We start from the raw sequence: 24589 nt of genomic DNA, 5'->3' as shown, positions 1-24589 counted from the left end.
CCAGAATACATCGTTCTGACAGCACAAGGCACCACCTCACAATATGGTAGCACGTTTAACTTCACAAAAGACGTCTGAAAGTTCGAAGCAGTGCTTCAGAATACAGCACTGTATGTGGTGAATTTCAACAATAATGCAAGTTATGCATGAACAGTACGCATTCAAATTCTTGCAAGCTGGAACAATTTTTCTTATAATTTTTGTCTGATTATGCTCCTGTGAAGCACCTTGGGACATTTTACTCAGTATAAATGCAAATTGTCATTGTTGTTGTTGCTGCTAGGACTCTCTGCTTTATGGATTTAAACTCATTCCAAAAATGGTGACAGTCCGATCTATCATCTCTATCCTTCACATGGACTACCTCCTGTTTGGTAAATCTGGGTTTCCTCAATTTTCTTCGCCTCTAATTGGGAGTTTTGGATCAGCTGCACCATTGCTATTATCCTGAGTTTACCTGCAGTGGTCAACTGTTTCATCTCTGGCTCAATTAGGAATTTAACTGAGATTAGTGCTGAGGCTGGATATTTGGCACCTTACCGTACCACTGTCACTAAACTAGAATCATACAGAACAGAACGGACTATTGCAAAGAAGCATACCGACAACTGGACAACCAGGAACACTACAGACGGTTACCCGCAGATCCGACCAAAGAACACACCCACCAGCTCAACAAACTGATCAAGACCTTCGATCCAGACCTTCAAAGCATCCTACGTGCTCTCATCCCACGTACTCCCCACGTGGGAGACTTCTACTGCCTCCCAAAGATACACAAAGCCAACACACCCGGACGTCCTATCGTATCAGGCAACGGAACCCTGTGTGAGAACCTCTCTGGATACGTCGAGGGCATCCTGAAAACCATCCGACAGGGAATCCCCAGCTTCTGTCGCGACACTACAGACTTCCTACAAAAACTCAGCACCCACGGACCATTTGAACCAGGAACACTTCTCACCACGATGGACGTCTCGGCACTCTACACCAGTATCCCCCACGATGACGGCATCGCTGTAACAGCCTCAGTACTCAACACCAACAACAGCCAATCTCCAGACGCCATCCGACAACTCATCCACTTCATCCTGGATCACAATGTCTTCACCTTCGAGAACCAGTTCTTTACCCAAACACACGGAACAGCCATGGGGACCAAATTCGCACCCCAATACGCCAACATTTTCATGCACAAGTTCGAGCACGACTTCTTCACTGCACAGGACCTCCAACCAACGCTATACACCAGATACATCGACGACATTTTCTTCCTATGGACCCACGGCGAAGAATCACTGAAGAGACTACACAATAACATCAACAAGTTCCATCCCACCATCAAACTCACCATGGACGACTACTCAGAATCGGTTTCTTTCTTGGACACACAAATCTCCATCAAAGACGGGCACCTCAGCACCTCACTCTACCGCAAGCCCACAGACAACCTCACGATGCTCCACTTTTCCAGCTTCCACCCTAACCACGTCAAAGAGGCCATCCCCTATGGACAGGCCCTGCGAATACACAGGATCTGCTCAGACGAGGAGGAACCCGATGGACACCGACAGACGCTGAAAGACGCCCTCGTAAGAACGGGATATGACGCTCGACTTGTCGATCGACAGTTCCGACGGGCCACAGCGAAGAATCGCATAGACCTCCTCAGGAGACAAACACGGGACGCAACCAACAGAGTACCCTTCGTCGTCCAATACTTCCCCGGAGCGGAGAAACTACGCCATGTTCTCCGCAGCCTTCAACATGTCATCGATGACGATGAACACCTCGCTAAGGCCATCCCTACGCCTCCACTACTCATCTTCAATCAGCCACCCAACCTCAAACAGACCATCGTTCGCAGCAAATTACCCAGCTTTCAGGAGAACAGCGTCCACGACACCACACAACCCTGCCACGGTAACCTCTGCAAGACATGCCAGATCATCGACACAGATACCACCATCACACGAGAGGACACCACCCACCAGGTACATGGTTCATACTCCTGTGACTCGGCCAACGTTGTCTACTTCATACGTTGCAGGAAAGGATGCCCCAGAGCATGGTACATTGGCGAGACCATGCAGACACTGCGACAACGGATGAACGGACACCGCACAACAATCGCCAGACAGGAGGGTTCCCTCCCAGTCGGGGAACACTTTAGCAGTCAAGGACATTCTGCCACCGATCTTCGGGTAAGCGTTCTCCAAGGCGGCCTTCGAGACACACGACAACGCAAAATCGTCGAGCAGAAATTGATAGCCAAGTTCTGCAGCCATGAGGACGACCTCAACCGGGATCTTGGGTTCATGTCACGCTACACGTAACCCCACCAGCAGGAAAAAAAAGTTATCTGTTTTTAATACAACTGGAAATTCTCTCTCTCTCTCTGCCTTTCGGGTCTCCTTTTCTCTGTCTGTGTAATTTGACACATTATGTATTCAGTATACTGGGACCTACTGTTTTCCGTGGCTAACCTGTCTGAACACCAACAACACCTTTGATTGGTGTGATGGTGTCCCAGCCTAATATAAGATATGCGATTTGAGAACCTCTCATTCACTCACTCACCTGACGAAGGAGATAATCTCTGAAAGCTTGTGATTTTAAAATAAAATTGTTGGACTATAACCTGGTGTTGTAAGATTCCTTACACTAAACTAGAAAGCAGTGTAGGGGAATTGCTATGAGTAGCTCAGCAATAACCAAATGTGTTTAATGTTGTCCAAAGTGTCTTTGCACCCACAAAGTCTCATGAAATCTGGAACTCTCTCCCCCAAAAAGCTGTTGAAGCTAGGTCAACTGAAAATGTCAAAACTGAGATTTTTGTTACGTAAGGATATTAAGGGTTACGGAACCAAGGCGAGTAGATGCAGTTAGGTTACAGATCAGCCCATGATCTAATTGATGGCAGAACAGGCTCGAGGGGCTGAATGGCCTATTCCTGTTCCTATATCCAAATATAGGGCCTTAAATTCTTCCCATGAATGAAAATGCAAAGCAACTAAATTACATTGGCACATTATTGAACTTTTTTTTAAGTAATATTCATAAAGACACTAGACTGTTTTACTGTTAGTAAACAGGGGATGGATACTCCTCTGTGTTCACTGACAGGCTGTCGATTGTAAGTGTCTAATAAGGCTGCATCATGGCTCCAGATTGTTTTCAGATATATGTTATGCTACAAATATGGGACAGCCGCAACAGCATCCATCTCAACAGCACAGAGAACTTGCATCTCAAACTCCAGTTCCCAGCGAGGACAGAGTGTATTTTGAAAGATAAAGAGAAGGGGTTAATTTTACAAGTCTGTGCGGCTGATGGGAAGCTTCACCCATTGGCAGCACAGATCTCAAGAAATTACCCCTTCAACTCAACCTCATAAAACATCACTTGTTTTAACACTTATGCCAATTATCTGAGAGAAACCAGGGTTATCACAATTATGGCTGTGAAGGAAACTGAGAACCAAGGTTAGGGGCTAGCAGACCTAAGCTGTTGTGTTGCATTTCGTCGTGAAACTAAGTTTTAATTGCATTTGTACTGAAGCTTAGCCATGAAAACCAACAGCTGCATAGTTAATGAATTATGGTCTTGAACCCTTTTGTTTTCAGCCTGCTGCAGGGTACATGCTGGCACATATATCTTGAAAGCTGCGAACATGGACCCCAGCCAAATTTATAAATGAAGTTTAGTGGTGATTAGAGCTCTGCTGCCTGCATGATTCACTCCGTGGAACATTCCTTGAAGAACCCCACTCACCTAAATGCAAAATAGGAATACAATTAACATAAATTATCAGGCCAAATTAAATTCATTCAGTAATTCATTTTTTATGACAGTGAGTTTTCCCGTGAGGGAGAACTTTATGTTTTAAACCTGGGGGGAAAAAAAAGGGAGATCTTGGTTTCTTAGTTTCTAGAATCCATTGCATTTCATTTCATTAAGGGCACCGCACTTTAGGAAAGATGTGAAGGCCTTAGAGAGGGTGCAGAAGAGATTTACTAGAATGATTGCAGGGATGAGGTACTTTCGTTACGTGGATAGACTGGAGAAGCTGGAGTTGTTCTCCTTGGAACAGAGATGGTTGAGAGGAGATTTGATAGAGGTATTTAAAATCATGAAGGGTCTAGACAGAGTAGATAGAGAGAAACTGTTCCCATTGGCGGAAGGGTCAAGAACCAGAGGACGTAGATTTAAGATGACACGAGGACAAACTTTTTCACACTGCGGGTGGTTAGGATCTGGAATGCACTGCCTGAGGGGGTGGTGGAGGCAGATTCAATCATGGCCTTCAAAAGGGAACTGGATAAGTACTTGAAAGGAAAAAAATTTGCAGGGCTATGGGGATACAAAGTTAGTCCCCACAGGGGAGTGGGACTAGCTGGATTACACTTGCATACAGCCGGCACAGACTCGATGGGTCGAATGGCCTCCTTGCATGCTATAACCTTTCTATAATTCTACGATGCTAAAAGGGTTGTTTGGCTCATGAAAAACAGTGCGTAGTGGTAGTGGAGGGGGAAGAAACAGAGAGGGAAAAGGGGAAAGAGGGCAACTACAACAGAGTGGGGCGAGAGAAAGAGAATGTACAAGAGGGCCGAGAAAGAGAATGTACAACAGAGGGCTGAGAAAGGAAAAGATGAAATCCAGCGAGAGAAGCCTCATGGTTTATTTCATTGTATGCTACAAGGGAATAATGTAACCTATTACGAATAGTGTACCCTACATACAAGTTGTAAAGAACAGTGTACTCTGTATTGGTTATACAGGGAACATACGCTGCAAATGATAAGCAGAAAGCAGCGTACACTGTGCATATACTGAAACTAATACAGAGGAGAGATTAAGGTTACATCATAAACCATAAAAGGGACATTTGTATGGTGTGTGAATGCCAAACAAAGAAAACCCATTTGAAATAGATGTTTCTCATTGAATACATTCTGATTGTGTGGCCAGTTATACATCTTGGTCACCAGTTTACTGATGCCAATTTTTTGAGAATCTGATTTACCTCATCAGACATCACATAGAATAAAATATACAATGAAATAAAGGCTGAGGCTTTTCTCTTTGGATTTCATATTTTCCTCTCTCTGCCCTCTGTTCTCATTTCGCTCTGTTGTCGTTGCCCTCTTCCCCTTTCTGTCACATTCTGTTTCTTCCTCCTCCACTACCAATGCACCACTATTTTTCAGGAGCTCAAAGTATCCTTTTAATTGAATTGCAATGGATTCTAGAAACTGTAAGAAAACAAGACCTCCCCTTTCTTTTCCCAGGTTAAACAATAATGTTCTCCCTCATATGAGAGTTATATATAAAAAAAATTAATTTGATTTGGCTTAATAATCTCCTTATTTTATCATACTTACCAGCTACTTGGTATGTAACGACTGTCATATTTTGGCATACACTGGCCTTTAATAAAGGTAGAGGATCAAAATTTTTTACATTAGTAAAAGAATATGTATAATATCATACTGAGACATCGGGAGATATACAGTAGAGGAGACAGTCTGTAAGAGAGTGCTACAGAACGAATGAGAAAATGAATCGCACACAGAGGGATACAGACATGACAATGAACAAACTACCTGAGAGGCATACAGAGAGAAAGAGTGGAAGACAATCAGAAAGACAGAAAGAAATAGATAGCGAAAAAGCAGTGAAACAGCTGCAGGAAGAAAGGTACAATATATCACCAGGTTATAACATACTGTGCAATGTTGTGTGGAATGCTATACAAGATGTGCATTACTCCTATACTAGTGGTTTCCCATGGCATTACTCACAGTGAGTTAGAGGGTACTTAATTTTATAATGATAGACGTGTTCTACTACATATAACACTCTTACCATTACAGAATGATGTATCCTCTAACTCACCATGAGCAATGCCATGGGAGAACTGTTAGTATAGGGGTGGCCAAACTTTCAAAGCTCAAGAGGCAGAAAAAGTAATTGGTTGGGGGTATGGTAGTCTGGTAGTTTTGGTACTGGACTAGCAAGCCAGAGGTTGTGAGTTTAAATCCCACTATGGCAAGTTGTGAAATTGAAATCAATGGTCTAAATTTTAACCCCATGAACGGGTGGGTTGGGGGCGGGCGGGAAGGTAAAAATTGTAAAAAAAACTAAAACCTGACCCTACGTTCGGTTTTAATGGAGGCAGGTCGAGGGGTGAGTGACCAACCCACTCTTAGGAGGCGGGTCGGTCAGTGAAAGCTTTCAAGGAGGCTGTGGGCCTCCATTTTTACAGCTTTTTTATTTTTAACTCCTGGGGGCTGGGATTCCCAGGCCTTCTGATTGATACCACTTGAGAGGAGGCGAGAAGGCCCGAGACAGGTAAGTGCCGTTATCACACGGCTTGTGGGCCCGGAGGAGCAGGAGTGCATCCCCCAGGCCCAACATGCCTACCTGCAAGGTTCCCCCCACCACGATCTTCGACCACCTCCCATGGTCTCTGACCCCCCCACCCCTCGATCTCCGACCCCCCGTGACCCCCGACCCTCCACCCCCCGATGACCGACCTCCTTCTACCATGACCGAGAGCTCCGCCCGCCCCTCCATCTAAGATTTACTTGCTCGCATCCGTTTCCTGGCTCTTCTCCCATCCGACCAATGGCCAGAGTGGACTGTTGGGTGGGAAACCAACAAAATAAAAATAAAATACGTCCTTACATCAAAATCGTAAGGATGTCCTGGAAGCCCGGACCTCCGGGTTTCCCATCAGGAATTTCCCCCCCCATCTCTTCCCAGCTCTGGATTAAAATCTACCCCAGTAAATCTGGTAATTTGTAGGCTCGCACCAGAAAATGACTGCGAAAGCTGCCATTTTGTTGTAAAAACCTAACTGGTTTACTGAAGTACACTTCAGGAAGAAGATTGCGAGACCCCTACCTGGTTTGGCCCATGCGACGCCAGTGCCAAACTATGGTCCCGATTTTAGCGGGGAGGCGGGATGGCAGCGGGGAGCCGATTGGGCACGTGGCAAACCCGCATGAACCAAACTTACCGTTTCCAATGTGATTGCACGTTGATTGGATAGTGGTTAACATCCTTTCCGGGTTTCATGCCCGGCAGCTAGCCTGATTGACAGGCTGGCTGCCATCAGGAGCTGCAACGCGAGGGGAGCGGGGGGGGGGGGTGGGGGAGGGGGGGCGGGAAAGAGAGAGAGAGAGAGACATCACCCAGTGCTGGACTGGAAGATCGGGGGGGGGGGGGGGGGGGCGGGGGAGGGAGAAATGAAGATCGGGGGGAGGAGGGGGGGAAAGAAGAAATGAAGATCGGGGGAGGGGGGGGAAGAAGAGATGAAGATCGGGGGGAGGGGGGGGGGAAGAAGAGATGAAGATCGGGGGGAGGGGGGGGGAAGGAGAGATGAAGATCGGGGGGAGGGGGGGGGAAGAAGAGATGAAGATCGGGGGGGGGAAGAAGAGATGAAGATCGGGGGGGGGGAAGAAGAGATGAAGATCGGGGGGGGGAAGAAGAGATGAAGATCGGGGGGGGGAAGAAGAGATGAAGATCGGGGGGAGGGAGAAGAGATCAAGATCGGGGGGGGGGGGAGGGAGAAGAGATCAAGATCGGGGGGGGGGGGGGGGAGAGAAGAGATCAAGATCGGGGGGGGGGGGGAGAAGAGATCAAGATCGGGGGGGGGGGGGGGAGAAGAGATCAAGATCGGGGGGGGGGGGGGAGAAGAGATCAAGATCGGGGGGGGGGGAGAAGAGATCAAGATCGGGGGGGGGGGGAGAAGAGATCAAGATCGGGGGGGGGGGGGGGAGAAGAGATCAAGATCGGGGGGGGGGGGGGGAGAAGAGATCAAGATCGGGGGGGGGGGGGAGAAGAGATCAAGATCGGGGGGGGGGGGGGAGAAGAGATCAAGATCGGGGGGGGGGGGGGGAGAAGAGATCAAGATCGGGGGGGGGGGGGGAGAAGAGATCAAGATCGGGGGGGGGGGGACTGGAGATCAAGATCGGGGGGGGGGGGGGAGAAGAGATCAAGATCGGGGGGGGGGGGGAGAAGAGATCAAGATCGGGGGGGGGGGGGGGGAGAAGAGATCAAGATCGGGGGGGGGGGGGGGGGGAGAAGAGATCAAGATCGGGGGTGGAGGGAGAAGAGATCAAGATCGGGGGGGGGAGAAGAGATCAAGATCGGGGGGGGGAGAAGAGATCAAGATCGGGGGGGGGAGAAGAGATCAAGATCGGGGGGGGGAGAAGAGATCAAGATCGGGGGGGGGGGGGGGGGAGAAGAGATCAAGATCGGGGGGGGGGGGGGGAGAAGAGATCAAGATCGGGGGGGGGGGGGGAGAAGAGATCAAGATCGGGGGAGGGGGGGAGAAGAGATCAAGATCGGGGGGGGGGGGAGAAGAGATCAAGATCGGGGGGGGGGGAGAAGAGATCAAGATCGGGGGGGGGGGGGAGAAGAGATCAAGATCGGGGGGGGGGGAGAAGAGATCAAGATCGGGGGGGGGGAGAAGAGATCAAGATCGGGGGGGGGGGGGGAGAAGAGATCAAGATCGGGGGGGGCGGGAAGAAGAGATCAAGATCTGGGGGGGGGGGGGGAAGAAGAGATCAAGATCTGGGGGGGGGGGGAATAAGAGATCAAGATCGGGGGGGGGGGGAGAAGAGATCAAGATCGGGGGGGGGGAGAAGAGATCAAGATCGGGGGGGGGGAGAAGAGATCAAGATCGGGGGGGGGGGGGGGAGAAGAGATCAAGATCGGGGGGGGGGGGAGAAGAGATCAAGATTGGGGGGGGGGGGAGAAGAGATCAAGATCGGGGGGGGAAGAGATGAAGATCGGGAGGGTGAGATTGGGGGCGGGGGGGAACATCGGGAGGGTAAAGAGGGGGACATTGGAGCGGGAGACATCGGACATCGGAGTAGGTTTCAAATGTAGGTGCATTTAGTGTTTTCACTTCATTGCATGTTTTTTTATTTAATTAATTTTGTTTCTTGTTCCCTGATTCGGCCGTTCACGCCTGGTTTCACCAGCCGTAAATCAGAAGCGGTGGGCAAGCTGCCCGGGTAAGTTAAAAATCTTTCTAATCCCTTCATCTGTCACAGGTAAAGTGCCTTAAGTACGTCAATGAGGTACATTTGGCTCTTTAACTGTCATCCCGCCGGCTTTAATTGCCGCCGGGACTTCCGGTTTCTGGTCGCCCGCGCGCATACTGGTGGGTCCCTGGGAAACTCGGAAGTTGTCGGGTTGGAGCCGGGTTCTGAACCCAAACGGGATTTGCACGATTATCGGAGCCCACCCCACACCTGCATTTGCCTCCTAAAATCACCCCCTATGTGGTTGAGTCTTAATGCCCTCATGATGGACAATAAACGCTGGCTTGCCAACACCGGCCACATGCCAAGAACAATAAAAAATAATGGACAAATCCACAAGATTTGAATATAATGTACCCTGGTATTTTAATTAATACTCAAAAGCAAGTATACTGTGCAAGAAATTTTGAAACGTTGCCCATGAATATGATTTTTGATATACTTTGTTACCAGCAATTTACTAGAAATCTGGATTATACTCTCTCATATTCCATCTGTCTCACAATCCTTTTCTCTCACTGCTTTTCCCTTTCTCCCTCTCATTTTGTCTTAGCTTTTAATTATTTTATTCCCCCTCCCTCTCATGCCTCTCCCTTCCTTTATCTCTCTCCTTCTTTCCCACTTACTCGTTCCCTCCCTCCTTGTCTCTTATAATCACCCTCCCTTTCTTTCCCTCTCACCTCTCTATTCTTGCCTACCTTATTCCCTCTTTCCCCTGCTCTCCCACCTTCTCTGACTTTCAAGGCAACTCGTTACCTTCTTTCATTTCCCTCTCTCACACAGTTACTAACAATGGGTCTTTAACTCATGAACCCAAGCGATGTCTCCACGCTAAGTAACACAATCCGACTTATTTTGTGCTGTAGCAACCAGTACCACTGAAGGTTTGTGTTTGTGACGGTAATGGCAGGGTAATTCCCCATATGTCCTTTGCCTGCCTTTGGACCAGTTATTTGTTTAGGAGTTCAGTGTGCATAATAACACCACCCACCCCCCCGCCTTAATTACAAGTCCACTACAGCATCCTGCTTAGTTAAAAATTGAAATCATATTCTATGAGTGCTTGTTTCCAAATTATACTTGTTTATGGTAAACAAAGCTTTTAATTATCAAGGATATTTGAAACTTCATCTCTGAATGATGCTCAGGAAAACAGTCCTTTCTTCCACAGCTTTCATTGAAATATGAGGAATGGAAAATCCTATAATACAACTTGATGAACCAAAACCATGACATGTTACTGGACCTCCCTCTTGGTCATGAACAATGCGAATGCTTGGAATGGACATAGATTGAAAAGTTTCGTTTTTCCAACAATGTCTCCAATTTCCTCAAGAGTCAAACACAATGATCATTTTTGCTACACTTAATGCATTTCGGATCTGATTTTGGTTCCCTCCTCCCAAAAAAAAATAGAAGTTTTTGATCAAGGGTTGATCTTCATCCACCTGGTGAAACCATAAAGCTTCTCAACTTGAAGAGTGCACACATGATTTCCACCACAAGAATTTTCTGTCTACATCATTTTTCCAGATCCAATCTCGACTGGTTTAGGATATCAGATTGATATGTGTTATGTTCCTATCTTATATCAAACAGAGAATTTTTATAAACGAGAAATAGGGAAAGAGGGAAAAAAAGACTAGTTCAGAAATGCAGCGGTAAAACTTGAGAAAAACTGTCTGTATGAGTAGGTTGGAGAACCTTGGGTTTTCTAGGTCACATCACTGAAAGCAGAATTTAAAACGAAGCTCAATTAATGAACATTGAAGTTCAATTGCTGTTCCTTATTCATTTAAAAAAAAAGTATTTTTTTTTAACTCCTCCAAAAAAAAATCAACTTAAAAAAGAACCATTTTGCAAAGAGTTTACCTTGCTACAATCTGCAGGCATTTCATGTAACCTTGCATGGCTGCATTCATTTTAAAATGTAAAAAAAATGCTATCTTATTAAATTTCTACAAAAAACTACTTAATCCAGCATGAATATTCAGGACTGATTCAGCAGCACTGAAAATGCATTTTCTAAAAACAGATTCATCATACAAAGAAAAAAAGCTTAATTTTTTCAGAAGGTGAAACCAAAGTTTAGAATTCCTATCTCCATTGTTGGCATGTAGATGATAATGGCACCAATTCTTGCTGCACACATAGCAGTAAACAGTTAACATGTCTGAATTAACTCAAAATATATAGGTTAGCCAGATCAGAATGGAAGGAAATTCTTGATCTGTTGTGGCTGATTGCTTCCTTTATTATTCTGCACCTCTCATAATGGGACCGTGCGTGTTGGCAGGGCAGCTAAAGCATTCAAACAACCACATGCAGCTCATAAGACATGGTCGGACAGTGTTGGACCAGTAAATTTAAATGAAAGATAAAGCGCCAGAGCTGTCACAGGGAGGAGGGGGAGGTTAAGTAGAGACGGAGCGGGAGTGTCGGCATCAAGGTTGAACAGAGCCCAGGATAAGACTGAGCTGGAATTCCCTCCCCAAACCTCTCCCTCCTCCTCTAAGACACTCCTTAAAACCTACCTCTTTGACCAAGCTTTTAGTTACCTGTCCTAATATCTCCTTATGGGGCTTGATGTCAACTCTCATGTGAAGTGCCTTGGGATGTTTTACTACGTTAAAGGCGCTATATAAATGCAAGTTGTTGTTGTCGTCGTTATTGTATAACTCCAGATCAACAGTGCCCTTGTCAAAGACAAAACTAGAATATTCGTGCTCTTCAGGCTGGCCAACCCTCATTACAATAACCACTCTTTTAAAAAAGTGACTTATGTTGTCATGCATAGAAGCACGTAATATATTGTATGATCCAGGCAATAGCTACATCATCAAAACTGAAAGAAGCAATTCAGTAACTCATCTTGAATGCATTGAGCTGCACGAGATGGATTTTTCAGAAACAGAATTACAATGCTAAGCAATCTCTCTTTAGATTACAGTGACGGAACGGTGCTATTTTAACAATACTCGAAAACGCAAGTCCAGTGATTTCCGCAGGTAACGGTGCTTTCTTAGGACATTTTAGGAAAAGCTCCGTCTTGGTTGAAAGAAATTAAGACCAATGTTCATGCCATATTAAGCCAGTCATGGATAATGTCCTCACTATGAATAGTTGAAACATTCATGCAACGAACACTTACTGTCCTTCTCAAGAAGTAGCTGTCGAACAAAACAGTATGAGAAAGAGCAGTGTGAAAGAGCTGGAGATTCTGACATGGGAAATCAGAAATTGCAAAGTAACTGAAAGATTTACTTGTTATAAAATGAATTTAATTCAAACATTGATCAATTGTGACTGAAGGCAATTATCAAGTGGTCAGCAATGGAATGTTTCACAGATTAATTGCAAGGTGATCACTTACCCCAAAAGTTCCAAGATTTGTTCAAATTTTGCCTCTGTGTTGCAAAGATTGAAATGTTGAGGCACCAGTTTTATTGATCTGTGCTGCACATTACTCTATTTCTTTAGAGGTAAAGAACGGATGATCAGCAGTTGAGATTTTCTACATATAGCCAGTGCTCTCATTGTGACAACACTATTATTCTATTTAGTTACATGGCCAATGAATTGGACCACTGGAAGCTTAGAAATGTCTACGACAAGAGGGACTTATAATGCAGTCCTAAACTCTAATAATCATTTTCCAATATTGTCTTCCAGAAAGAACTCTCCAGATGTCCAATTGCTTCCATAACCCCATTTTTTCCAAGCTCCATTGGCTCCCATGTCCCAGTAACTTAACTTACAAATTATTGCCATCATGCTCAAATATCTTAATGGTCTCCTTATGTGGCTATGCACACCCTCCCTTACACTGGTCTTGTTCTTGTCCTCCATTCCCTCTGCTGCGCCATTGGTAGTCGCTCATACAGCCTCCATGATTCTGGCCTCTGGAACTCCATGGTTATTTCCCTCCATCTTGCCATTTCTCCACCCCCTGTCCAATAGCTTGTCAAAATCCTTCATGCCTTTGGTCCTTCACCCTAATCCTATCCCTATCCATTTTCCCCTCCTGCTTGGCATCTATGCTTTTGACCTCTGCATGCAAGTAACACAATAGAAGTGCAAGTGGCTATGTAATAAAACTTGCATTTATGTAATGCCTTCCACCTCAAAATCTTTCAAAATGCTTTGCGCACACAATTACCACTAACACAGCACTGCCTGTATAAAGCAACGTCAGATCATAGTGTTTTCCTTTAGACTGGCTATTATAGTTCTGGAGTGTAATTATTCAATATTTGAAAAGCAATGAAGAAATCTGGATCAATCTGCGCAATCAAGTGGGTTTAATGACAAATCACGACACAGCCAGTGTTGACTGTGCTACACATAGCAATGAGTTTTGGTTTTTTCATACAGGTTTGGCATTCTTGTAGACAAACAATGAAACATTTGAGAATTTAAAGATTGCCTAGGTATGGAGTTTGCTTTCTTGAACAAATAGTCCTAACTTACCTTCCTCAATTAATCACTGAGATTAATTGCACTGGCTCGCCCAGATTTCCAAGTAAGGTGGAAAGGAATGATCCCATTACTTTTAGATAATGAATTTTGTGGATAGAACACTGATATTAAATTGACCTGTGATTTATTTCTGTCACAAAATACCTCTGTTACAGCATAGCAAGCTTTGACCTACATAAATGATGTGTTTTAATACCATAATGTTGGAACACAAAATTATTTATGTCAAAACCAGAATAGCAAAAGGCTAAAATAAATACACTGCAGATAATTGAGGAGCTGCATATATAGCCAGCTCCACCTACACGACCATCTGATGAATTAGTATTTTTTCTTAAAGGGCAGATGTCATCATGGCAAAGCATCATTAAAAAACTGATGAATTCTGTGGTCCCTTTACGGAGGAATATCACTACTGGGGAACAGAACAGGTTTTCCCTTTTTGTGAACAGGGCACATATTAAAAGCTCCAAGGGCAATTGTAAACGGGGATAGATGCAACATAGTGTTCCCTCCACTCAAGCCCAACAATGTTCCGTAATCTTTCATGCACCAATGTGCCATTTGCACTTCCAGTATCAGCCAGCTTTGTAGCCTTAGAGGAGAGTAAGCGAGTGCGCACGAGAGACAGCGAAAGTGCACGAGAGACAGCAAATTACAGACCGAGAGAGACACAGAGAGAGAACGGGTGTAATTTTAGTGTAGTTTAAAGTATGTGAAGCATTTTAGGATAATTGAGAGATGTTGTGAGCCACTATACAATGCAAGTTCTTCCTTTACAAATTAGTGTTGAATTAGGGTGGTTGGTGCTCTGACTTCAGCCCATTAGGAAGTCAATTTGGATCACTATAACCCTTCTAAAGAGTAAGAGAAGATACATAACAAAGTTGATAATTCTAGAATTCTTGATGTTATCTAACTGTAATCTTTAAATGGCTAAGTTGTTCAGATCTCTAGAAAGAGGTGCTATTTCTTTCCTACAAAAAAGGGAGAATACTGCATAAACAACAAAACTCCATGCTCCATAAAAGGAAGAAAGGAATACAGAATAAAAAAGGAAGCAAAGTGCTGCATAAAAAGGGGAGATGAGTACAGCATTAGGAGAGGGGAATGCTGCATAAAAGGAGAGGGGAATGCTGCATAAAAGGAGAGGGGAATGCTGCATAAAAGGAGAGGGGAATGCTGCATAAAAGGAGAGGGGAATGCTGCATAAAAGGAGAGGGGAATGCTGCATAAAAGGAGAGGGGAATGCTGCATAAAAGGAGAGGGGAATGCTGCATAAAAGGAGAGGGGAATGCTGCATAAAAGGAGAGGGGAATGCTGCATAAAAGGAGAGGGGAATGCTGCATAAAAGGAGAGGGGAATGCTGCATAAAAGGAGAGGGGAATGCTGCATAAAAGGAGAGGGGAATGCTGCATAAAAGGAGAGGGGAATGCTTTGCCTAAAAATCTGATACATAAGGCAACAACCTGCTCCCCTTCCAACGTGCTCCCCCCTCCCCAGATATTCTGATAATCTAAAAATTGCTCAGAAGTGTAAACAGGGTCGTGAAAGGCACTATATAAACGCAAGTCTTTTTTCTTTTTAAAGAATCTTCCTGGTTCAGTACCACAGCCCAAAGCTTTCATCACCTTTCACTGAAATTACCATGGTGATGCAACCTTTGAGAATGAGACACGTACAGTATCCGTAAATTATTCCCATCAATATCTGGGAAGGAAGCTACTATTGTGGTGTGATTATAACTTGTCACCATTAAGAACACAAGGGTCACTAGGACGGCACAGTGATATTGAGTTAATGCTCAATGCCTTCCGGAGGGACAAATGAAAACGTTTGCTGTGCTCGGTCCCTGGTCTAAGCTACATTGAGCAGATAGCTGAGAAAGTGGCACCTCCCAACAGGGAAGAAGAAAAACTGGAGAAAGGGAAGTCACATAATGGCAATCCCTGGCTGACACTGGTAATAGCCCTAAATCTGGCCATGCGCCAACAAACAAAATAGACTTTAGACAAAAAGGGGAGAATTCTCAGAATACTCAAAACAATAGTTTTAAAAACATAGAAACATTCCTAATCATTGTTCTTCATAGATTTTGTGTCAGTGACTAAATATCAGTATTGCTTTTATTTAAAAAAAATTAGGTTGCCATTTTTTCCACAGCAATAGCAGCTATAGACTCTGTTGGAGAAAATGAACGTTATCAATGCCAGCTTTAGTTCCTATCGGATATAATATTTTAGATATAAACACTAGATCAGTACATTTGTCCATTTTATCATAGAATGGTTACAGCACAGGAGGCTGCCATTTGGCCCATCGAGCCCATGCCGGCTCTTTGCAAGAGCGTTCCAGTTAATCCCATTCCCCTGCTCTTTCCCTGTAGCCCTGCAAATTTTTTCCCTTCAAGTATTTATCCAATTCCCTTTTGAAAGCCACAATTGAATCTGCTTTCACCACCCTTTCAGGCAGCGCATTCCAGATCATAACTACTCGCTGCATAAAAAAGTTTTTCCTCATCTTGCTTTTGGTTCTTTTGCCAATCACCTTAAATCTGTGTCCTCTGTTTCTCGACCCTTCCACCAATGGGAACAGTTTCTCTTTATTTACTTTATCAAAACCCTTCATGATTTTGAACACTTCTATCAAATCTCCTCTCAACCTTCTCTGCTCAAAGGAGAACAATCCCAGCTTCTCCAGAGTTATATTTCAAATTCTTATTTCTATGGCAATCTGATATAAATTCTGTGCTATCCATGATAAAAGGAAATACACTTGCTAGCTTTTCCTAATGAAAATGAGCATTTATGATCAAAATGAGACAGTTTTCGCTGAAGTACAAATGGGCATAGCAGGACCTCCAGATTCTCGGAAGGCCCGAGCTTTCTGTTGCTACAGTTCAGACTGTCAGTATAAAATCTCAGTTGAAGACACAAAAAATTCCTCAGCAAAAAAGAACGGGAGAATGCCTGTGTTTTTCTGCAGTTGACTATATACCAACAAAATTTTATTCACAGAAATTACGCGTTTCAATGTTGCACATTCCTGCAATTTTGCTACAGAGAAAAACAGGCATTGAAATAAAAGAGGAGTTTAATTCCCCCTCCCTCATCTCTGTGATTCTAAGAACTGGATTATTCAGAATGTTTAAAAAAATCATAGCATCAAGAGATACAACTAGTTGCTCCAATACATTGTGTTGTGGAGTGATAGGATGTGGGTGTAAAATTTCCCTTCAAAAGCTGTGCAAATGCATTGTCCATAGAATGGACATGTCATGCCACAAAAGTGGTAGGACCTGGGCTTCCACTATTATCCCCCCCTTGTAGTGAGTTCCCACTTACTGCCAGGTCACTGGAGGGAGCACAGAGTGAAAGTATGGCGCTTGCCAGGGAAGGAGATAGAAAAGTCAGTCTCAGCTCAGACCTCCTGGTAACCACCTCAAGTATGGTGCAGAAAGGAAACCGGAAAGGATGGGAGACAAAGATATTTTCTTTGGCCAATTTTGTTTCTTGCTCTCCTGAAGGTACTGACTCTTGCTGGTTATGCTTCCACATACTTTGCCCAAGTGGCCATTCTTCATGTATGAGCCCAGACAGTGAGACTAGTCTGAACAGACATACTGTAGTTGGTTATTTGACTATGAACGGCATCACAGCTGAGCCTGATTCTGTCATAGGAACATAGGAATGTCCACATTCTCTAGAATGGGCCATTGGATAGGAATCAGGAGAAGGAGCCCCGGCTGACTTTGCCCTCCCTGCCTCATGGGCATGAAGCCAATTATAATGCCCCAATTGTTACCTCAGCTGAGAATAAACTGAGCACAGACATAAAATCTGTTGCTACATGAAGCTTAGTAATATTCTGGGCCATTGGGGAACTAGACAAATATATTTAAAACTGATTCTGATAAGGTTGGATGTATGAATATCAATTGATTCTACCTGAGTCAATTACTTTTTTTTAAAGGCACAATCCTTCAGATGAGCTTAAACTGAGGCCTCATCTGTCTATATAGGTTTGCCTCCGAGTCAGAAGGTTGTGGATTCAAGTCCCACTCCAACACTTGAGCAAATAATCTAGACCAACACTTCAGGGAGTGTTGCTGTGTTGTAAGTACTGCTCGATATCCTTCCCTCAACGACCACCAAAAACAGATTAACTGATCATTCATCTCATTGTGGGATCTTGCTGCGCAGTGTCTGCCTGCATAACAACAGTCACTTTAAAGTAATTGTCTGTGAATTACTTTAGGACATTTTCAACAGACATGTTAACATAAATTACAGTCTTTTTTCTTCAGCTTCTTTATTCAGTGTAGATGGATTAGGGACAGCAGGTGAAGGCTGAAGTATGGATTTGTACACAATCTGTACGGGAAAATAAATGTTGTCAAAAACTGTACATCTTAGAAAGTTCCCGACTCCTATTTTTCTTCTTATAAATAGCTAACTGCATGAAGTCACTCATTAAAAAATGAATCCCTTCAAGACTATCATGTAGGAGGGGCAGTGTGACTTGTTACATTTTCTCTTTCATCTTTCAACAACTAACAAAAAGATGACACGTCACTTGATTTAGGTTTCCATTAGGACCGGCCCTCACTGACTCGTGGATGGAATTGATTTACCCAAAAGTCAAGGAGGAAAGAAAATAAAATTTCCGCAGAGTTAGGCTGTTCACTGACCTTGAGGGAATAGAAGTTACTGTAACACAATCACCCATTTGCCAAGCATAAATGTTGGCCAGGACACTGGGAAGAACTCCCCTACTGATCTTTGAAATAGAGCCATGGGATCTTTGACGTCCACCCGAGAGGGCAGACGGGGCCTCAGTTTAATGTCTCATCTGAAAGTCAGCTATTGTACTATTAAGTACTAAGAACATAAGAAATAGGAGCAGGAGTGTGCCATGCGACCCCTTGAGCCTGCTCCACCATTCATGGCTGATCTTCTACCTCAACACCCCATGACCCTTGATTCCTTAGTGTCCAAAAATCTAATGATCTCAATTTTGAATATATTCAATGACTGAGCATCCACAGCCCTCTGGGGTAAAGAATTCCACTGATTCACTACCCTCTGAGTGAAGAAGTTTTTCCTCATCTCTGTCTGAATGGCCGACCCTTTATCCTGAGACTACGACCCCTAGTTCTAAACTCTCCAGCCAGGGGAAACACCTTCTCAGCATCTACCCTGTAAAGCCCTCTAAGAATATTATATGTTTCAATTAGATCACCTCTCATTCTTCTAAACTCCAGAGAATATAGGCCCATTCTACTCAATCTCTCCACATAGGATAACCCTCTCATCCCAGGAATCAATCTAGTGAACCATCATTGCACCACCTCCAAGGCAAGTATATCCTTCCTTAGGTAAGGAGACAAAAACTGCACACAGTACCCCCAGGTGTGATCTCATCAAAGCCCTGTACAATTGCAGCAAGACTTCCTCACTCTTGTACTCCAACCCCCTTGCAATAAAGGCCAACATACCATTTGCTTTCCTAATTGCTTGCTGTACCTGCATATTAACATTTTAAAATTTTTTTACAAGGACACCCAAACCCTTCTGAATAACAATGTTTAATAGTCTCTCACCTTTTAAAAAATATTCTGCTTTTCTATTCTTTCTACCAAAGTGGATAATTTCACATTTCCCCACATTATACTCCATCTGCCACCTTCTTTCCCAATCACTTAACCTGTCTATATCCTTTTGCAGCCTCTTTGTGTCCTCCTCACAGCTTACTTTCCCACCTAGCTTTGTATTGTCAGCACACTTGGATACATTAAACTTGGTCTCTTCGTCTAAGTCACTAATATAGATTGTAAATAGCTGAGGCCCAAGCAGTGATCCTTGCGGCACCCCACTAGTTACAACCTGCCAATCCGAAATGACCCATTTATTCTTACTCTCTGTTTTCTGTCCGTTAACCAATCCTCAATCCATGCTAATATATTACCACTAATCCCATGAGCTCTAATCTTATGTAACAACCTTGTGTTGCACCTTATCGAATGCCTTTTGAAAACGCAAATAAATTACATCCACTGGTTCCCCCTTATCTACCCTGCTAGTTACACCCTCAAAAAACTCTAATAGATTTGTCAAACACTATTTCCCTTTCATAAAACTGTGTTGACTCTGCCTAATCATATTATGATTTTCTAAGTGCCCTGTTACCACGTCCCTAATAATAGATTCTAGCATTTTCCCTACTACTGATGTCAGGCTAACTGGCCTATAGTTCCCTGTTTTCTCTCACCCTCTTTTCTTGAATAGTGGAGTTACATTTGCTACCTTCCAATCCACGGGGACCATTCTATTAAGTACTATTAAGGTCACCAAGTTATAACAATATAGCTCTTTGTCATATGATAGGAAGAAGTATGTTTTACAAGATAGTGCTGCACCATAATGGGGTATAATAGGATTAACTTACAGCAAGAAGAGAGGCTTTTTTCAGAGAAATACTACTCTATTTTATAATCATAAAATAAAAAAGCTTTGAGAGTATCCATCACACTTCAAATGTCAACATATTGAATAAAACATCAATGAATCATTGAACATCCTTTAAAAAAAGTATACACAAAGAGAAATAAAGCTAGTCACTTCCTGCTTGTATTTCTGACATTGAGAAAATCTGGCCTCTTCCCAAGGAGAGAACCCAAGGAGATGCCAATCTGGAGAAACTTCCTACAACAATAATTAACCTCTTACCAAATTCCAGTTGTGCTTATTTAGAGAGCAGCTGAGCAGTGGCCTTAAAGTAATAGGCCAAGTTAGCAGCTAACATTACAACATTCTCCAGCAAACCAGAAGTCACTTCTCACCAATTCTATCTTCTAACATGTAACAGAACCTCAAAGTGTCACACATGCAATGTGTCATATTTATAAACCAGCAAAATCACAAATGAATAATTAAAACGAGATTATGAAGAGTTATGATAAAGTAAATAGTGATAGATTGGCCTGGAATTTCCTTATTATTTTCAGCGCAGCAATGGCATAAGAGCTGCATGGTGCCAGGTTTTTCTGAGGAAATTTGCGCGTAAATGACTTACACCAGTTTTATGCCAGAACCTCGCTACGTGCAAATTTCCTTGATCATTTGCATCGCTTCCGAGTTACATCTGCTGAAACCACACTTAGTTCATTAACATAGCCCTACCCCCATGCAAAAGTCCAGAGAACGTGAGTTTCCTGCATTTATACTAGTTCTTAATGGGCGTAAATTTATGCCCGAAATTTCAGGCAGGACCCGAAGTCACTATTTCTGGTGTTCTATGGCAATTTATTTTATTGCTCCTTATTGAAACCTGCACTGTATTTTGTATTTCTTTGAATGCTTTTTCATGGTATCAGGTTCTGCTACATTAAAAAGAGAAAAGTTTCCTCAATTGCATTTTCTTAAATGTGCTGTGCTTAAGGGACCATGTCAACTTTTAATAGGTTAGATAGGTGATTGATGGAAAGGACAATTAAGGAATAAAGGAACAGGGTGGACACCTTAATTAGGATTACCACTCATGTGAAGCATAAATACAAACATGGACTGGTTTGGCTGAATGGCTTTTCTCTGTGCTGTAGTTTCTATGTAATCCAGTGTTCGGCAAAACAGTAACGAAAAGGGCGCATATTCATGATAATCACAGGAAGAATTGAAAGTGGAAGTTAGAAGAAATTTCTTTGCACTGAGAATGATTAGAACATGGAATGTCCTGTCACAAACCATTGCTGAAGCAAAGCCCATAAATTCTTTTAAAAGGGAATTTTATAGTTGCTTGAAAAAACGAAAGAAGATTCAAGGGGAGCAAGTAGGTGAGTGGGACTGGAGTAGTGGGCTTCTGTGGAGAAAAACATCAGTGCAGACTTAACAGCCTGATTGGCCTGTTTCTGTGCTGTAACATTGTATGATTCTATAAATACTGTAACAGCTTTTGATTTGACATTTTCCAATGTTCTTTGCAATACAACAAGCAGAAGTTAATTGTGTACAAACAATGTTGCACCGATTAGTCCAATACAAACCGATTGACCTTTATTTTGGGTGGATGGCAATGACTACAGAGAAAAATGATCTCATTCCAGAGTTAAGATACAATAGAGCACTCAAGCTTTGTTCTCGTTGTTCAATGTGCCACACAAAATGTAGTAAGATTATTATTTCCTTATAGTCATGCCTCCCACCTATTACTTTCTCCTTAATTGTGTTAGAACTAAAAAAATAATTCCCTGTTTACACCCTTCTGTGATCACATGGCCATATTATTGTGCAGCAGTGATATCACAGCCTATAAATTTAATTTGAGCTACTTTTAATTGTTATAGCCATTGTTTTCATTTTATGTGGTTGATATCTATGCATTAAAAGAAACAATAGCGTGTGAATGTAAGGCTGTAATTTAAGGCTGTAATTTGAACTTTGTTTTTTTTTGTTCTTTATGGCATTGTCTCAACTCTCATGGTAACTTAAAAGCTCATTTCTCCTGCGAGGAATCTGCAATGGTCTGCACTGTGCCCTGATCTTTCTGGAGGGTACTTTGTAAGAAGAACTACTGTTTTCCTTAGTTTCCATAGCACACTTCTAATCTGGCCATATCCTCCAGATCAATTGAAGTGACTGATGTGATAGCGAGCTCATCATGTGGGATCTCAAGATTGTAGGTATGTTTCTGGTTGGTCTTGTAGAGCAGCTATAGATGATTAGAATGTCAGATCTGGAACTTCGAGGATAGTGCAAATCTCTCTAGCAGTGGTTCTCCTGCTTCCTTTTCAAGGTTCACCGATTATATGGCATCGGTATGGGCATGGCACATTCTCGGCTTTTCAATTGCATTGTTCGACATCACTGGGATACCTCAGACCACTCAGCGGTTCCCTTCTTTTTCAAGAGGACAACTCTTAGCAGTCTTGGGCAAGATGTTGGTCTTGCGACAAAGGATGACTCCCAAGTCAGACTCCCAAGTGCTCGGACCAAAATACTCAGCCACAAGGATATCATCAATCATATTGCCTGTGACTGGGTTTGTGTGACTGTTGATAAAGTGGACTCGAATGTAGATGACATGGCTAATTATCTCCTTGCTTCTGCAGCTGAAGTCACAAACAAGTGGAAGTGAGAGCCTACTAGCTGCTCATCCACCAAAGAGGGTCCTATTAAAAGATAATTGCAAAGGTAAGGAGATGTCAGGTGAAAGCAGAAGGCCTCTGAAGTGGTATTTGAAGCCTTTAGGGAGCAGTCGAGAGCTGATACAGAGATAAATTGTGATGCAGTGCATCATGAGGCCAGGAGGGTTAATGAAGGGTATTGAGATAAGGCCAATCCCTTTTGAAGTCAAGGTGGCTCCAAGATGCCTGGCAATGGAACATTGGAACCAAGTCAAAGCTCGGTGGCAGAGTTAGTAAACCAATACTCGAGCCTGGGAGGTCTGCTGCATTCCAGGCCACTAATGATTCATTAACCAGTCTGTCACCAAGAGTTGGGATTCCTGCCACATGGTTCCAGGTAATTCTGCAAGCCAATGGTGGTGCTGATTGGACAAGCATCAAGAATGCTCTGTGTTGGTAAGCAGCACGGTTCTAGCTGAATAAAGTCCAGCAGTGTCCCTGATTAACAGTTCTCTTTTTTCCCTTCGGTGCCTCGTAGCACATGAGGCTACCCATTTCTTCCACTGCTTTTTTTTTTTTGCATCCAGCAGATCGTGCTCTGGGTTGTTTCTGTAATGTTTCCCTTTTTACGTGGACAGGTCATTAACGTGACTCAACCCACTGCCGGGAGGACCGGCTAGATACAATGGGGGAGGGTCGCCACTCCACTCTCGTCGGACACGAGTACCCTGCTAGATATCAACCCAGTATTCAGAGGCCGGAGCACTGTTTTCCTGCTCGCCGGGGCTGATTATGGATCCCTAAACCTTAGTTCTTGCCAACTTATGCCTAAGCTTGCTCGTAAATGGAATTTGTCCCCATCAGAAGAGAGCATGCAATCCATGTTGTTTAACCAGAAACTCCACCTGTGTAAATGTCTCAGCAACTTGGCGAGGAGACCGTCAAACATACTGATGGGTTTCCACTTGTGTCAGACACCCAGCTGACCAGAAAAAAGTCACCATCACACAGGCCACCTGTGGAATAGGGTCAGACTACAGATGGGTGGCACAATCTGCAGGATGTATAGTTGGCCCCCTATTTGAAATTACGGAATGGCACCATATGTTTAAAATGGCAACCCTGGCAGGGCAGTAGGAATATCGTTCGTTTGGCTGTTTAATATTAGTAATTCTGCCAGTAGCAATATGAAATTAAGGCACGCTGCTTCCTTAAATTGCAGAAAATTGTAGTGATTAGTTCTTGAAGGTTTTCAGAACCAATGCCCTGATTCATTTAAGGCTTTCCCAAATCCTGGAAACATTTTGCTCTCTCCAGTGATCACTAACCTGATACGAAGCCACGTGAGCATCTGAGTGGTGCCCCCTCCAAACACCCAGACAGTGAAAAACACAATCAGCAGGGTTGTGGTGAACATCATCTGTTTGGGTTTCGAGTCGGTGTCTCGGATTGCCAGGGCAAAGGCAATGGCACCTCGCAGGCCTTGGGGAACAAAGGGTCTAGTTATTAGATTAATACGCAGACACATATACATGCAGGAACAGCAGCAAATAATTCAATTTGGAAATGACTAGAAATATAAGTGGAAGCGTCAAATCCTTGTTAGTCACAGATGCTCACAGCCAACACATACCCTAACTGGGTTTTACTATTTTGTTCTGGCTGCTTAAGCAACGGCTGACAAGTCAGAGTGATTTCCAGCCATCAAAACTCAAGCCAGCTCAGTCATAAAGATATGTGATGAGCTGAACTGAAAACCAGAAGTGGTCCCAATTTGGCATGAATTCAGAACATTCCAGAATAAATGACTACAATTTCCCTTCAAATTTCTCACACATGTAGGGAGGTAAAACAGTATCCCTCTGTGCATTTTAACAAACCAAAGGTAGCTGGCAGGTAGGCATCTATGCCTAGGGTATCAGACACA

General features: G+C 43.6%; 1 protein-coding gene across 1 annotated transcript in view; it reads right to left on the bottom strand.

Moving 5' to 3' along the window:
* The window catches only part of LOC137331314 (sodium/hydrogen exchanger 9-like), a 313260-nt gene that overhangs the window by 115028 nt on the left and 173643 nt on the right, over positions 1 to 24589 (bottom strand). The window contains exon 12 of the mRNA XM_067995036.1: positions 23991 to 24144. Within this exon, the coding sequence (XP_067851137.1) occupies positions 23991 to 24144 (154 nt within the window). The remainder of the gene's footprint in view (positions 1 to 23990; positions 24145 to 24589) is intronic.

The sequence above is a fragment of the Heptranchias perlo genome, chromosome 13 (assembly GCF_035084215.1).
Source record: "Heptranchias perlo isolate sHepPer1 chromosome 13, sHepPer1.hap1, whole genome shotgun sequence".
NCBI lineage: Eukaryota > Metazoa > Chordata > Chondrichthyes > Hexanchiformes > Hexanchidae > Heptranchias > Heptranchias perlo.
The sequence above is the reverse complement of the archived record's forward strand: the minus strand, read 5'-3'. Positions and strand labels throughout refer to the sequence as shown.